General features: G+C 45.6%; 1 protein-coding gene across 1 annotated transcript in view; it reads right to left on the reverse strand.

The window, feature by feature from the left end:
* LRRC9 (leucine rich repeat containing 9) overlaps window positions 1–12339 on the reverse strand; it is a 126335-nt gene extending 113996 nt beyond the window's left edge. Inside the window, exons 1-3 of the mRNA XM_040411210.1 lie at window positions 12222–12339; window positions 7255–7342; window positions 896–1114 (exon numbers count right to left, since the gene is read on the reverse strand). Coding sequence (XP_040267144.1) covers window positions 896–1114; window positions 7255–7305 — 270 coding nt within the window. The 5' untranslated portion in view covers window positions 7306–7342; window positions 12222–12339. The remainder of the gene's footprint in view (window positions 1–895; window positions 1115–7254; window positions 7343–12221) is intronic.
* Between the last annotated feature and the right edge of the window lie 1448 nt (window positions 12340–13787).

The raw sequence follows: 13787 nt of genomic DNA on the forward strand, positions 1-13787 counted from the left end.
GATTGCTATATGTCCCAGTTGTCCTGGATTCAGAGGACAAAGTCCGAATGTGAATTTCCTCTAAGAGTACTAATAGGTTAATTGACTTTTAATGAAAATGGTCCCACTGTGTATGAGCCCTGGCAAAGTCACAAGAAAGATAGGAAATAAAATTGTGGACGGACTGTGAAAGGACCAGTGAAAATGCCTTGTGAGCTTCGTTTTGTAAGAGGGAGTTTAGTTTGGCCTCCAGATCAGTCACTCCCTTATCTCCTGTTGAAGAAACTCTATATTCAAGGTTCATTTAAACTTAACGCAAAAGGATGTATTATCTGGAAAACCTCCACACAAGAGGTATCCATCGAGACATGGGAACTGAAGGAGGATCTCGTTTTCATCACTACTTTATTGGGTGTTGCCTCCATCCTTTCATTTTTGGTCTATTAAGAAGCCACATCGGACATTGCTCCATTTGGGGCGTGCACCCATTACCTCCCCTTTGAACTGAATAGCGGGTGCTGTATTTATTCTTTTTGGTGACAGCTGAAGATTTAAACTGAGTGTACGTGACCACCTCAGTGAAGTGGACAGAAAATAAACTAAAAGAGCAAACAGCAGGTGGCGCTATACAGATACATTTTATTGTATAGCTCACTGGCTATACTACATTTTTTAATTACATGCAATTACAAAAGTATTCAGATCCAGGTGCTGGTTTGTGACACAACCCCTTTATTTAAAGTGAAGATGCTCTCTAAACAGGCAGCGTTAGACAGGGCACTATACCAAGGACCCAGCGGTCATTGGCCAAGCTCCCGCTCATGGGCAGCACAGGACCCCTGTAAAAATATGGCGCTGTAGTGTAAGGCCTCTTAACATTATTGTCTTGCATTTTGACTTATGGAGAGAAACTTACTGTTATCTGACACTCTGTAACCCACAGTTCTTCAAGTAGTGGGCAGGATTGCAGGTCGCAAATACTTTCTATGCTCTGTCCGACTAAGGTCAAGTTGGTAAGATTTGGGAAGTAAGAGAGCCCCACCATTCTGGGGTAGCCAGAGAAGAACATTTCCAGAGTTTTTGTTGCCTGTCCATCCTGTCTAATCTTGTCATAATTGACATCGTTGCACATGCACTACAAGAGAAAGCATTGTCATTAGTAAGTACGTTTAATTCTCTCTGCAACTGCTCCCCCCATAGACTTGTAAGGGAGGCAGCTGTAATCTGATCACTCAGCGTACAGACTTTTGTGTACAGATTTTATCAGTACATTTCAGGGGAGTGATCAGCACAGAAGGAAGCAGACAGAAGCCTGGTAAGTGGAGAAAGAGGCATTTTATGGAATAAGATAGTACTACTTTGCTTAAAAGGACTTATCCAAAGTCTAAAACATTCCCCCCAAATGCCTGGGCCCCTCATATAAATTAAACTTATCCCGCTCCCCGACACCCGTGTTGCTTCTGATCCCTGCATCTCTCTGTAGCATCCAATAGCAGGCCACGACAGTGATGAGCCTCCCTAGCATCACGGGTGACGCTAGAGAGGCAGCAGCGGCCATGCGGGGATCAGGAGCGACAAGAGTGCCGGGGAGCGGGGTAAGTATAAGCTATATGAGGGGCCAAGACATTGGGGGGCATGTTTTAGACTTTGGCTAACCCCAGGAATTAGGAAAATTTTAATTCTTAAATTTTACTTTATTATAAATATATTCCCAAATACCTTTCATTAGGTATAATGGTTTATTTTGTCTGGGGAGCAATCATTAGGAGAAATAAAATGGCCACTGTCCTATTAGTACACACAAAACCTGTCCTAATCTCACAGGAGGACAAGTTACTTTAGAGCAGTGAGCTAAATGGCTGCCTCATCCTCCTCTCTGCTCTACTTGTCAGGGATTATGAACAAGAATACAGATTAATAGGAGACATGATGTACAAAGGAGGAGGTAGATAATAAGAAGCAGCACTTGTATGCAGTCTCCATTACCACAGCCCCATATTACCACAGTCTGTCCTGTCCATCATCTCTGTGTCACGGACGTTCCCGCGACAGGTGGCAGGAGATCGGTGAGACTGGCAACACGTGGTTTGATCTGACAGGTTTTCCTTGTGGATCAAAAGGCGCCTGTGTTGTTTCTGGTAATGGCCACACCCTTTGTCTCAGGTGTTGCTAATGTGGTCATTTAACCTTCCTTATTTATTCTTGCTTCTCCCACTATGCTGTGTGGTTTATAATGTCACGCTTCGGTGTGGGAAACACCACACAGAGCATAAGAGGGAAGGGGGGGGGGGGGGGGAACGACAGGGAATCAGGCCCGAGAACTAGGGAAGGAAGATGGACACCTCCTAGTAAAACCCTAACCAAAGTCCTGACTGACTACCAGTATGAACAGACCTCAGAGGTAGGTGTGTTCATATGCAGGAATACCTAGAGGCCTATCTAGCCCTATAGGACCCTGATACTAATGACAGGGATGAGGAAGGAAGGACAAACGGGAGTCTCCTTCAGGCCTAATACCAACAATAGGGAAATGCAACACGCAGAACCCAAAACAGAATACAAAAGGGAAAGGAAAGACTTAACTTCAAAGGGGCTATGGAAGCACCAGGAACTCAGCCGAGATCCACACACCAGCTATCCACAACAGAAACTGAAGCTATAGACCGCACAGCATTGTGGGAGAAGCAACAATAAATAAGGAAGATTAAATGACCACATTAGCAACACCTGAGGCAACAACACAGACGCCTTTTAATCCACAAGGAAAACCTGTCAGACCAAACCACGTGTTGCCAGTCTCACCGATCTCCTGCCACCTGTCGAGGGAACATCCGTGACACTCTGTACTTCATGTCTCCTCATGGAATCCATTCCCACAGAATTTTATCCCACAGATTTTATCATCTGTATTCAGGATCATAATCCCTGACAAGTGGAAGAGGAGGATAAGGCAGATTTCTGAAGTAACTTGTCCTGTGTGATTAGGACAGGTTTTGTGTGAACTAATAGGATGGCGGCCATTATTTCTCCTAATGATTGTTCCCTGGACAAAACAATCCATTATAACTAATGAAAGGTCATTGGGAATATATTTATAATAAAGCAATATTTAGGTATTTTCATTTTTTTAATTCCTGGAGAACCCCTTTAAGGCTGTATTACACTGGCTGAGCATGAAAGCTAGTTAGAGATCATCTTGCAGTGTAATACTTCCGCTGATTGTCCGATGAACAAGCAAACGTTCTGAGTTTGTAGGTATTGGTCAAACAATTGTATGAACTTATTTTTAATATGTTTTTGTTCTGAGCATTGTATCTAATCTAAGGAGAGTAAAGTTTTTTTTTCTAATTACTACACAGTCGAGCCACATTATTATGACCATCAGCTAGTATCCAGAGTAAGTGCTGTGTGCAGCACGAAGAGCAGCTCGATGAGCTGGGAGGGACTCAATAAGGTCCTGGTAGGTGGTCACAGGTATCTGGAGCCACGCTGACTGTAGTGTATCCCACAGCTGCTGGAGGTGCGTGGAGGAGGATCTATAGTGAGAACAGGATGATAAATGTGGCCTCACAGATGCTCCATTGGGTTCAAGTCCAGGGTAGTACTTTGAAGTCTTGGTCATTCTTTTCCAACCAATGTCGGACATTTCTAGCCGTGTGACATGTCGCATTGTCTTGCTGGAAGATCCCATCTGCGCCAGAAAAGACAATCAGCATACAAGGGTGTACGTGATCTGCAAGGGTGGATTTATACCCAAACCGATTAGAGTGCATTCCACATGGATGAGTGAGCACAGAGAATGCCACAAAAACCTTCCCCAGACCATAATGCTGCCACCCCCAGTGTGTCCTTCTAGCAATGGTTGCAGAGTGTTTGTTCTCTTGTGTTTCTCGCCTGACCTGACAACGTCCACCCGTTCGATGAAGCAGAACACGTGACTCATCGGAGAAGACAACCCACCAATCAGGGAAGGATATAATTCCAAAGCTGCTGCAAATATGGAAGCCTTTTCTGCAGATGCAGCTTCATTAGCAGAGGTGAAGTGACCATCCATCTGCTTTGGAGCCCTTTACTCAGTAGGGTTCACTGAACTGTTGTGTTGGACACTTCTCTGGTATCCCCGTTCATTTTGGCAGTGAGCTGCTCCACTGTAGCGTGGCGGTCCGCCCTCGTGCACATTGTAGCCGACGTTCACCTCTCACATCAGTCACAGCTTCCATGTTGCTTATTCACAATGGTGCGATTTGTCCACTCACTATACACTTTTATCACAGCAGCACGAGAACAGTTCACACTGCGCAGTTTCTGAAATACTGCTACCCTTGGCCCAAAAGCCAATAATCATCCCTTTTGACAACTCTGATAAATCGCCCCTTTTACCCATGACAGCAACGAGCGATATGTGTGCAGACAACCTATCATACACCTTACATACCCACCAAGCCAGCTTAGCACACCTTATATACCCACCGAGCCAGCTCAGCACACCTTATATACCCACCGAGCCAGCTCAGCACACCTTATATACCCACCGAGCCAGCTCAGCACACCTTATATACCCACCGAGCCAGCTCAGCACACCTTATATACCCACCGAGCCAGCTCAGCACACCTTATATACCCACCGAGCCAGCTCAGCACACCTTATATACCCACCGAGCCAGCTCAGCACACCTTATATACCCACCGAGCCAGCTCAGCACACCTTATATACCCACCGAGCCAGCTCAGCACACCTTATATACCCACCGAGCCAGCTCAGCACACCTTATATACCCACCGAGCCAGCTCAGCACACCTTATATACCCACCGAGCCAGCTCAGCACACCTTATATACCCACCGAGCCAGCTCAGCACACCTTATATACCCACCGAGCCAGCTCAGCACACCTTATATACCCACCGAGCCAGCTCAGCACACCTTATATACCCACCGAGCCAGCTCAGCACACCTTATATACCCACCGAGCCAGCTCACCTTATATACCCACCGAGCCAGCTCAGCACACCTTATATACCCACTGAGCCAGCTCAGCACACCTTATATACCCACTGAGCCAGCTCAGCACACCTTATATACCCACTGAGCCAGCTCAGCACACCTTATATACCCACTGAGCCAGCTCAGCACACCTTATATACCCACTGAGCCAGCTCAGCACACCTTATATACCCACTGAGCCAGCTCAGCACACCTTATTTACCCACTGAGCCAGCTCAGCACACCTTATTTACCCACTGAGCCAGCTCAGCACACGTCTTTTCCTTCATGAACTTCACGCTGCTGACGACGAAAGTAGGGGGTGGTCAGAATAACGCAACTCGACTGTGCAGGAACACGATACAGGGTCCATATTGAGCTATGTGACCTTTAAGAAAAATGAGCAGCTCTGGAAGTGCATAAAAAGTGACAATTAGAAAATATTACCGTATGTAGAAAGCTGTAACCTCTGCGATTGCCATTTTCAACACTCTTACCAATTAACTAAACGTGAAAGGCAATAACACTGAATTCTGATACCATTACTGACACATAAAACAGAGGGAGTGCGTAATATTAAATTCATTAGCATATCATCATTTTAATCATCATTATTCATAATATTAGCACAAAATTGCGGTCGTTATACATGGGTTTGGGGGTTTCCAAATCCCATTTGCATGAAGTGGATTCTTCTGCTGTGGATTGAGAATTTAATTTTAACTTACCGCAATGCAAAGGGTGAAATCAATGGCAAATACACTAATCAGATCTGCAACATCTGCCGCGTCTCAACTCATCCGCGATCTCCGACTATTAGGCCACCTGTAAACGAGTGCGGGTGAACGCACAAAAAGATATGCAAGAATTTCCGTGCGGATTAATGTGCATTTCTGCAGCATATCCGCACCAAAATCTGCAATTTCTAACACCGGTTTTTGGTGCAAATTAGATGAGGTTTTGCCACATATCAATTGGAATATATATTGGAAAGCTGAAAACGCAAACACGCTGTGGAATTAGAACTCCGCGCGGCAGGTCAATTTTCGTACAGAAGAAATCCACAAAGTGTACATGAGATTTGTGTAATGTCATGCACTCTGCGGGTACTGTAATACGATGAGGTTTTTCTGTATGGGAATCCATGCGGAAAAAAACTGACGTATTCTGCAACGTGTGTAGATGGCCTTAGGGTGCCTTCACACGCAGCAGATTAAGGCCTCTTTCACACGGGCGAGAATTCCGCGCGGGTGCAATGCGTGAGGTGAACGCATTGCACCCGCACTGAATCCAGACGCATTAATTTCTATGGGGCTGTGCACATGAGCATCACTTGTGCATTGCGTGAAAATCGCAGCATGTTCTATATTGTGCGTTTTTTCACACAACGCAGGGCCCATAGAAGTGAATGGGGCTGCGTGAAAATCGCAAGCATCCGCAAGCAAGCGATTTTCACGCATGGTTGCTAGGAGACGATCAGGATGGGGACCCGATCATTATTATTTTCCCCGGCTTCTCTTCTGTCTTCTTCTTTGATGCCCAGGAGGAAAAGGACCTGTGGTGACGTCACTGCGCTCATCACATGGTCCGTCACATGATCCATCACCATGGGCACACATGACCATGGGACCAACACAGATGCCTTCAGCTGGATTTACATATTGATAGGCCATCAATCACGTTTATCGGTCACATGGCTTAGGAATAGCTCAGTCCCGTTCAGTGCTGTGCTTGGTAAGGGTGGGTTCACATCACGTTTTATGCCTCTGTTTGATGTATACGTTACAAAAAAAATAAAATAAAGGACACAAAAACGCACCACACCACGTTCTTGTAGCCTGCACAGTCCGGTAAAAAAAAAAAAAAGGTGTATGTTGTTTTTTTTTTTTAATGGTAAAAAAAAAAGTATACATTTTTTTTTAACGATGGAACTCTATGGTGAACGATGCCTCTGTATGGCATCAGTCTGAGGCATCCGTTTTACGTATACGTTTTTTGTATAGAAACGTGATGTGAACCCACCCTAAGCTGCGGCACTCACCGGAGCTCTGGTGAGCACTGCCGCTTTCACAAAAAGGTGATCGGAGGGGGTTCCGGGAGGATAGGTCATCAATATGTAAATGTTGGAGAACCCCTGTAAACCCCTTTGTAACCCCTGGCTCTACAGCTGGGGGTAAAATTTAAGCTCCCAGCACAAAGGGTGACTGCAACATATCTTTCTTACATCTTTTTTTTTTAAAAGCACTTTGTGTAATGACAGCAGCATTGTCCCCATCACATGATAAACACTTACCAATTCTTTAATGATTTCGGCATTCCAGTCATCCATAGACATCATTTTCATAGGAATATTGCTTCAGGAGCATCCCAGCTCTCTGACCCTAAACAAAATAGAGGCCATTTACTGGAAAGGAAATATACAGAAGTCATGTAACCAGAGGAAGCAAACCAGACCATGTGCTGTATATAGGCTTGGGATGGGCAACCCATATAAAGGGAGTCTGTCAGCAGTTTGACTACGCTAAACTGCTGACAGCACTAGGTAAGGGCTGAGGAGAGCCGTGCAAACATACCTTTTGTGAAGCTTTTATTATCAGGAGTAGTGTGAATATGAAGTTTTATTCTGGCAGGTTCTGCTCCTACAAGAGAAGAGGCTTCACAGTGATGTGCTCTCTGCTTTGAGCCCCCTACCCTCTGACTGACAGCTGTTGTGGTCTCCTGATTGGATGCTACAGCTGTCATTTAGAGAAGAGGGGAGGGGCACCCTCACTGATCAGCTGTTTTGGGCGGCCGCCAGCACTGGAAACTGTATGGTAGAGTTTCCAGGTAGTTTTTTGTACTGGCACACATTATAAAGGGAACATTTTTGTACTGGCACACATTATAAAGGGAACATTTTTGTACTGGCACACATTGCGGGGAGGAATTATTTTACTGGCAAACATTATAAGGGGGTATTTTTTGTACATGCACACATTATAGGGAGAATTATTACTACTGGGGGCAAAATGAGGGACATTATTACTATTGGGTGCACTGTTACCACAGATAATTATTACTATTGGTGGGACTTTTGGGAGGACTGTTACATTGGGAGGCACCCTGGCACAGTATCAGCTTAGCACAAATATTTTTGGGGGAGATTATGCTTATACTATAAGTTTCAGGAACACTATTTGCTGGGCAGTTATCTTTTAGGGCACTGTGTGCCAATAATTATTGAAGGGGCACTATCTGTGTGGTAATAGTACTTTCCGGGGGATTATCCGTTTCTTCAGTATAGTACTGGGGAGCACAGCGGGCACACTACTGGGAGCGGCAGGATGGGGTGCGGAGAAGGTGGGAGGAGGATGGAAAAGTAGGAAACTAAGATGTCTGTTTGTCAAACTCTGCAGAGACAAGAGATGGCTGAAAGAAATCATCATGGCGGTCTGGTCTGAATGGAGAAGATAAAGACGTCTACCGTACATCAGAGGAGACATCACTGGATGTAAGAGGTATGTGCGCTGTATTCTCCTGTATGTTATGTTTTCCAAGTAGGTCTTTAACAGTAGGGCTGGAGAGAAGGGGTTAGGCTAGAATTGGCTTTGGAGTGGAGGGGGGCGTTTCAGTTTTCGCCTCAGGCAGCAGAAAGGCTAGGTGCACCCCTGATAGTACTACATAGCACCCTACTTACTTAGGCCAGTTTACAAGGCCGGCCTTGTGATGCCATAAGCTGACTGTAAAGCCAACAGCCAACCCCACCACATTTTGGAGCATATGGCAGGGGTAGGCAACCTCCAGCACTCCAGATGTTGTGTAACTACGACTCCCAGCATGCATAGTTGCTCTGCTCTTCTCAGAACTCCTATAGAAATGAATGGAGCATGCTGGGAATTGTAGTTTCATAACAGCTGGCGTGCCGGAGGCTGCTTACTCCTGGTCTATAGATTTAGTGTCACGGTCGTCAGTGCTGCATACAGTGTCCGTAATGAGACATTTACACTGCGTACAACGTGCACAATGCAATCAGTGCATCCCTGTACTGGTAATACACTGGGCACGGCCCATCGAATATAATTTATACTGGTCTGTGGTCATACAGAGAGAAGGCAAATTACAATGCAGGATTGGTGCGGGAGAATCAGTTTTATTGCCTATCGCTGCAGTTCCTTGTGCATCCCCCGCTGGTAATATAGCATCTTAAGTGTCGGAAAGGCGATTGCTGCTGGTCTCAGATCTGTGGCCTGTAAATCCTGGACAGTAAGCAAGGCGCAGTACAGGCAGTTGGACACCAGGTGGCCACATGACTGCACTAAAAATAACTGCACAAAGGCTTTTCATCGGCCTCAGCGAACATCAGGGTGACTTAAATAGAGCAGTCCCGGGCACAATGACCACAGAACGGCCAATACTGGAAAAAAAAGTGAATTTAGCAGGAATATGCGCGCGGAAGAACCAACCAATATGTGATCGGAAACCACAATAGGAGAGAAGAGGGGAATCTCATCTTATGAAGAAGCACCGAGTGTGCTGAGTTTATAAAAAAAAAAAAAAAAAAAAAAAAAGGGTTTTCAGAGATTGACCTATAATAATAATAACATTTATTTATATAGCGCCAACATATTCCGCAGCACTTTACAAATTCATAGGGTTCATGTACAAAACAAAAGTAACTGGTTAATATACAACTGAAACACTAGGAGTCAGGGCCCTGCTCGCAAGAGCTTACAATCTATGAGCCCTATCCTCAGGATAGGTCATCAGTATCTGGTTGGTGCTGGTCCGACACCCGGGACCCCCGCTGATCTCCTGTGAGCACCGCGGCCTTCTATCAGCTCATCGAGGACAGCTCCGTACATTGTATAGTGGCGGTGTTTGGTATTGCAGCTCAGCCCCATTCACTATGAGGCTGAGCTGCGTCTAGGCCAGCTGTTCTGAAACTACAACTCCCAGAATCCTACTTTCACTTCTGTGGGAGCTACAAGAACAGCCAAGTCGAGCGTGCATGCTGGGAGTTGCAGTTTCACAGCAGCTGAAAAGACGAAGGTTGCTTATCCCTAGTCTTAGGCCACGTGACCGATGAATGTGACATCCCATGGCCTAGGGAAAGCAGCGAGAAACAGCTGATTGGCAGGGGTTCCGAGTGTCGGACCCCCACCGATCAGATACTGATGACCTATCCAGAGGACAGGTCATCAGTATTAACATCTTGGTTGCCATATACCGCTGAGGTCAGTGATCGAGACAGCGGTGCGGATTTCATGCAGAAATCTGCATAGACTGCTCCGCCGTGTGCTTTACCCTAAGGGTGGAAACCTCGTGCCACGACCCACTATGTCAGGGATGGCCAACTTAAGGCCCTCCAGCTATTGCAAAACTACAACTCCCAGCATGCCCAGACTGCCTACAGCTATTAGACTACAGCAGGGCATGGTGGGAGTTGTAGTTTTACAACAGCTGGAGAGCTGCAGGTTGGCCATGCTTGCCCTATGTCATGAGGGCTGTTATACGGCTTCCAAATGCAAACAAGATTTTTTTCCATTCACTGACAGCAAGCAAAAATCCTGAAAGGGGTCAGGAATAAAAGAGTACGGTAATAGAAAATTGCATTGCGCTGCCTCCGCTGTCCACATCCGGTGGTGCATGGTCACATGCACAGTCTCAGCCAATGACCGTCCTTGGAGATGAAGGGCTACTTGTGGTCATTGGCTGGAGTGCGGCATGTGACCATGTCCATAGCCAGCCGAATGTAAACAGTGCAGGGACTGAAAGATTGGAGACTGAGGGGGCAGCGCGGACCACCAGAGCGGAGCAGGTAAGTATCAATCTTTTAGAGACCATGCTACAGGAACTAGTTATGAAAAAATCATTTTTACCCTTTAAGGGCTCACACAAATGACGATATTTTTAGGCCACATCCAATCCGCATTTTTTTGGGGATCAGATGCGGACCCATTCATTTCAGTAGGGCCATAAAAGATGTGCCCCCTGTAATGTCACTTCCTCTGTAAGGGCTCATGCACACGAACGTATTTTTTGTCAGGTTTTTTTTTTTGCTGCCCATACACGGAACCATTCATTTCAATGGGGCAGCAAAAAACGGAAAAGACTATGTGTGCATTCCGTATATCCGCAAGTCCATTCAGCAAAAAAAAAATTGAACATGTCCTATTATTAACCGTTTTGCGGACAAGGACAGGCACTGCTACGATGGATCTGCAAAGAAAAACCGCATGCAATACGGACGTCACACGGATGTCATCTGTTTTTGTATTTTTTTTGTTTTCTGTTTATCAATTTTTTTTTCAATTTTTTTGCAGATCCATGTTTTGCAAACTGCAAAGTACAAACGGTCGTGTGCATGAGCCTTAAAGCTGTATGGGGGGAAAAAACGTATAAGTCCAAAAAAAAAAAAAAAACAACAACACACATAACACATGCATTTTTTTTTAAAGCAGCAAAAAAATAAATAAATGTGAGGTCTACAGGACAAAAATGGCAGGTAAATGAGGAAAAACGCCCCCCAAAAAAACGACGTCGTTGGCCTAAAAAAATATACCTCACAGGCGAAAAAAAGACACCTTTACGCAAAACGCTAGGAAAAAAAATGACCCTCCCTGCCTTACAGCTTCGGCCACTTGGGAGCACATACCCGACTATTAGGCTCCATTCACACATCCGCAATTCCATTCCGCATTTTGCAGAACGGAATTGCGGACCCATTCAGATCAGGAATTGCGGACCCGCAAAACACACACGGATGTGTGAATGGACCCTTAAAGGGGTCCTCCAGGATTAGAAGAACATGACTTCTTTATGCACCTGGCCATGGGTTGGGTCTGGTATTGCAGCTCTGCTCTATTGAAGTGAATGTGGCAGAGCTGTAATACCACTCACAACCTGTGGATAGGGGTGGCGCTGCTTGTGGAAGAAAGCAGCCCTGTTCATGTAATCCTGGAGGAGCCCTTTCATTGTTACCTATGTCCCTACATCCTTCATTACCAGCGCTCAGCAATGGCTGTAACCACAGAAGATGTAATGAAACTACAATTCCCAGCATGCCTAGACAACCTCAGCATGCTGGGAGTTGTAGTTTCCCAACAGCTGAATAGATACCTTCCTAATTTCTATAGCATATTACTACTATCCAGTATATGGACAGCAGAAACTCAGCAAGACATCACCTATTACTCTGATATGGCCCTACAAGTCTCAGCATGCCTCCCTCCAGTAGATGAGAGCTGTAGTCCTCCCCTTCCCCAGCCACACGTCGCCTACCTGTCCAGCTGTGAATAGCTGAGCTATGTCCCGCTTTCTTCTCCTACATGTCAGGTCCCGGCAGTTCACGGTAATCTCCGGTTCACCATGTTATATTCTGTACGGACGGGAAGGGCCTAGTAACACTATGAAGCCCGGTTGTATTCGTTACCCGGGACACCGTTGCCATGGCAACACAGCTCGCTCTGCTACGCAGCCAATAAAGGGCCGTAATTTTGCTCTGGTTTCTCTCGCTGGCCAATCACAGGCCGGCTCACTCTATAAAAGAGACTGACGCGATTCCAGTCAGTCAGTCTGACTTTTTAGCGCCAACTAGTGAGGCGGTAGCGTACACAGGTGTGCAGTGTTCACATTCCCTTTAATGTGTGCAAAATGCGTTAATAATGCTGTAAGGCAATAAATGCACGGCCCAAAACATATCTGTCACAAAATACGACGTGACATTTGTATCATAGACCAATAAGGCCTTTTGCGCCATAACCTGAAGTCTGACCAGCCAAATAACTGTTTTCAGTTCTAGTAGGGAGGGTCAGCAACCTTCAGCTGTTGTAGAACTACAACGCCCAGCGTGCACACATGTTGCTCTTGTCAGAACTACCATAGAAGTGAATGGAGCATGCAGGGGGTTGTAGTTTCACAACAGCTAGACCAATGGTGGGGTCGGCGTTTTGTGTGCTATGTACACCTCCGGAGGGAATTTTTTTTTATGATTGCATTTTACTTATTTTGGGATAAAAATCTTTTTTTTTTAAATTGGTCTTTATTAAAAATATTAAGCCGTTCTGTCACAAAGGGTTAACTGTCTAGCTGTGTGACTGGTACTTTTCTGTCTACTTTCACACTGGCGTTTTGCTTTCCGTTTGTGAGATCCGTTCAGGGCTCTCACAAGCGGCCCAAAACGGATCATGAAACTGAGCCAAACGGATCCGTTCTGGCACACAGTGTAAGTCAATGGGGACGGATCCGTTTTCTATGACACAATCTGGCCCAATTGAAAACGGATCCGTGTTCAAGACGGATCAGTTTTGGCTATGTTAAAGATAATACAAACGGATCCGTTCTGAACGGATGCAGACGGTTGTATTATCTGAACGGATCCCTCTGTGCAGATCCATGACGGATCCGCACCAAACGCGAGTGTGAAAGTAGCCTTACTTTCTCAGGTCATCTAATAAACCTTATCTCTAAATAACCAAAAGGTCATAAACACTTATTTAAAGGGAACCTGTCAGCGGGATTTTGGGTATAGAGCTGAGGACATGGGTTGCTAGATGGCCGCTAGCACATCCGCAATACCCAGTCCCCATAGCTCTGTGTGCTTTTATTGTGTAAAAAAAACAATTTGATACATATGCAAATTAACCTGAGATGAGTCCTGTACGTGAGATCAGTCAGGGACAGGACTCATCTCAGGTTAATTTGCATATGTATTAAATCGTTTTTTTTACACAATAAAAGCACACAGAGCTATGGGGACTGGGTATTGCGGATGTGCTAGCGGCCATCTAGCAACCCATGTCCTCAGCTCTATGCACAAAATCCCGCTGACAGGTTCCCTTTAAGCGC

Source organism: Bufo bufo, chromosome 11 (genome assembly GCF_905171765.1).
Source record: "Bufo bufo chromosome 11, aBufBuf1.1, whole genome shotgun sequence".
NCBI classification, from domain to species: Eukaryota; Metazoa; Chordata; class Amphibia; order Anura; family Bufonidae; genus Bufo; species Bufo bufo.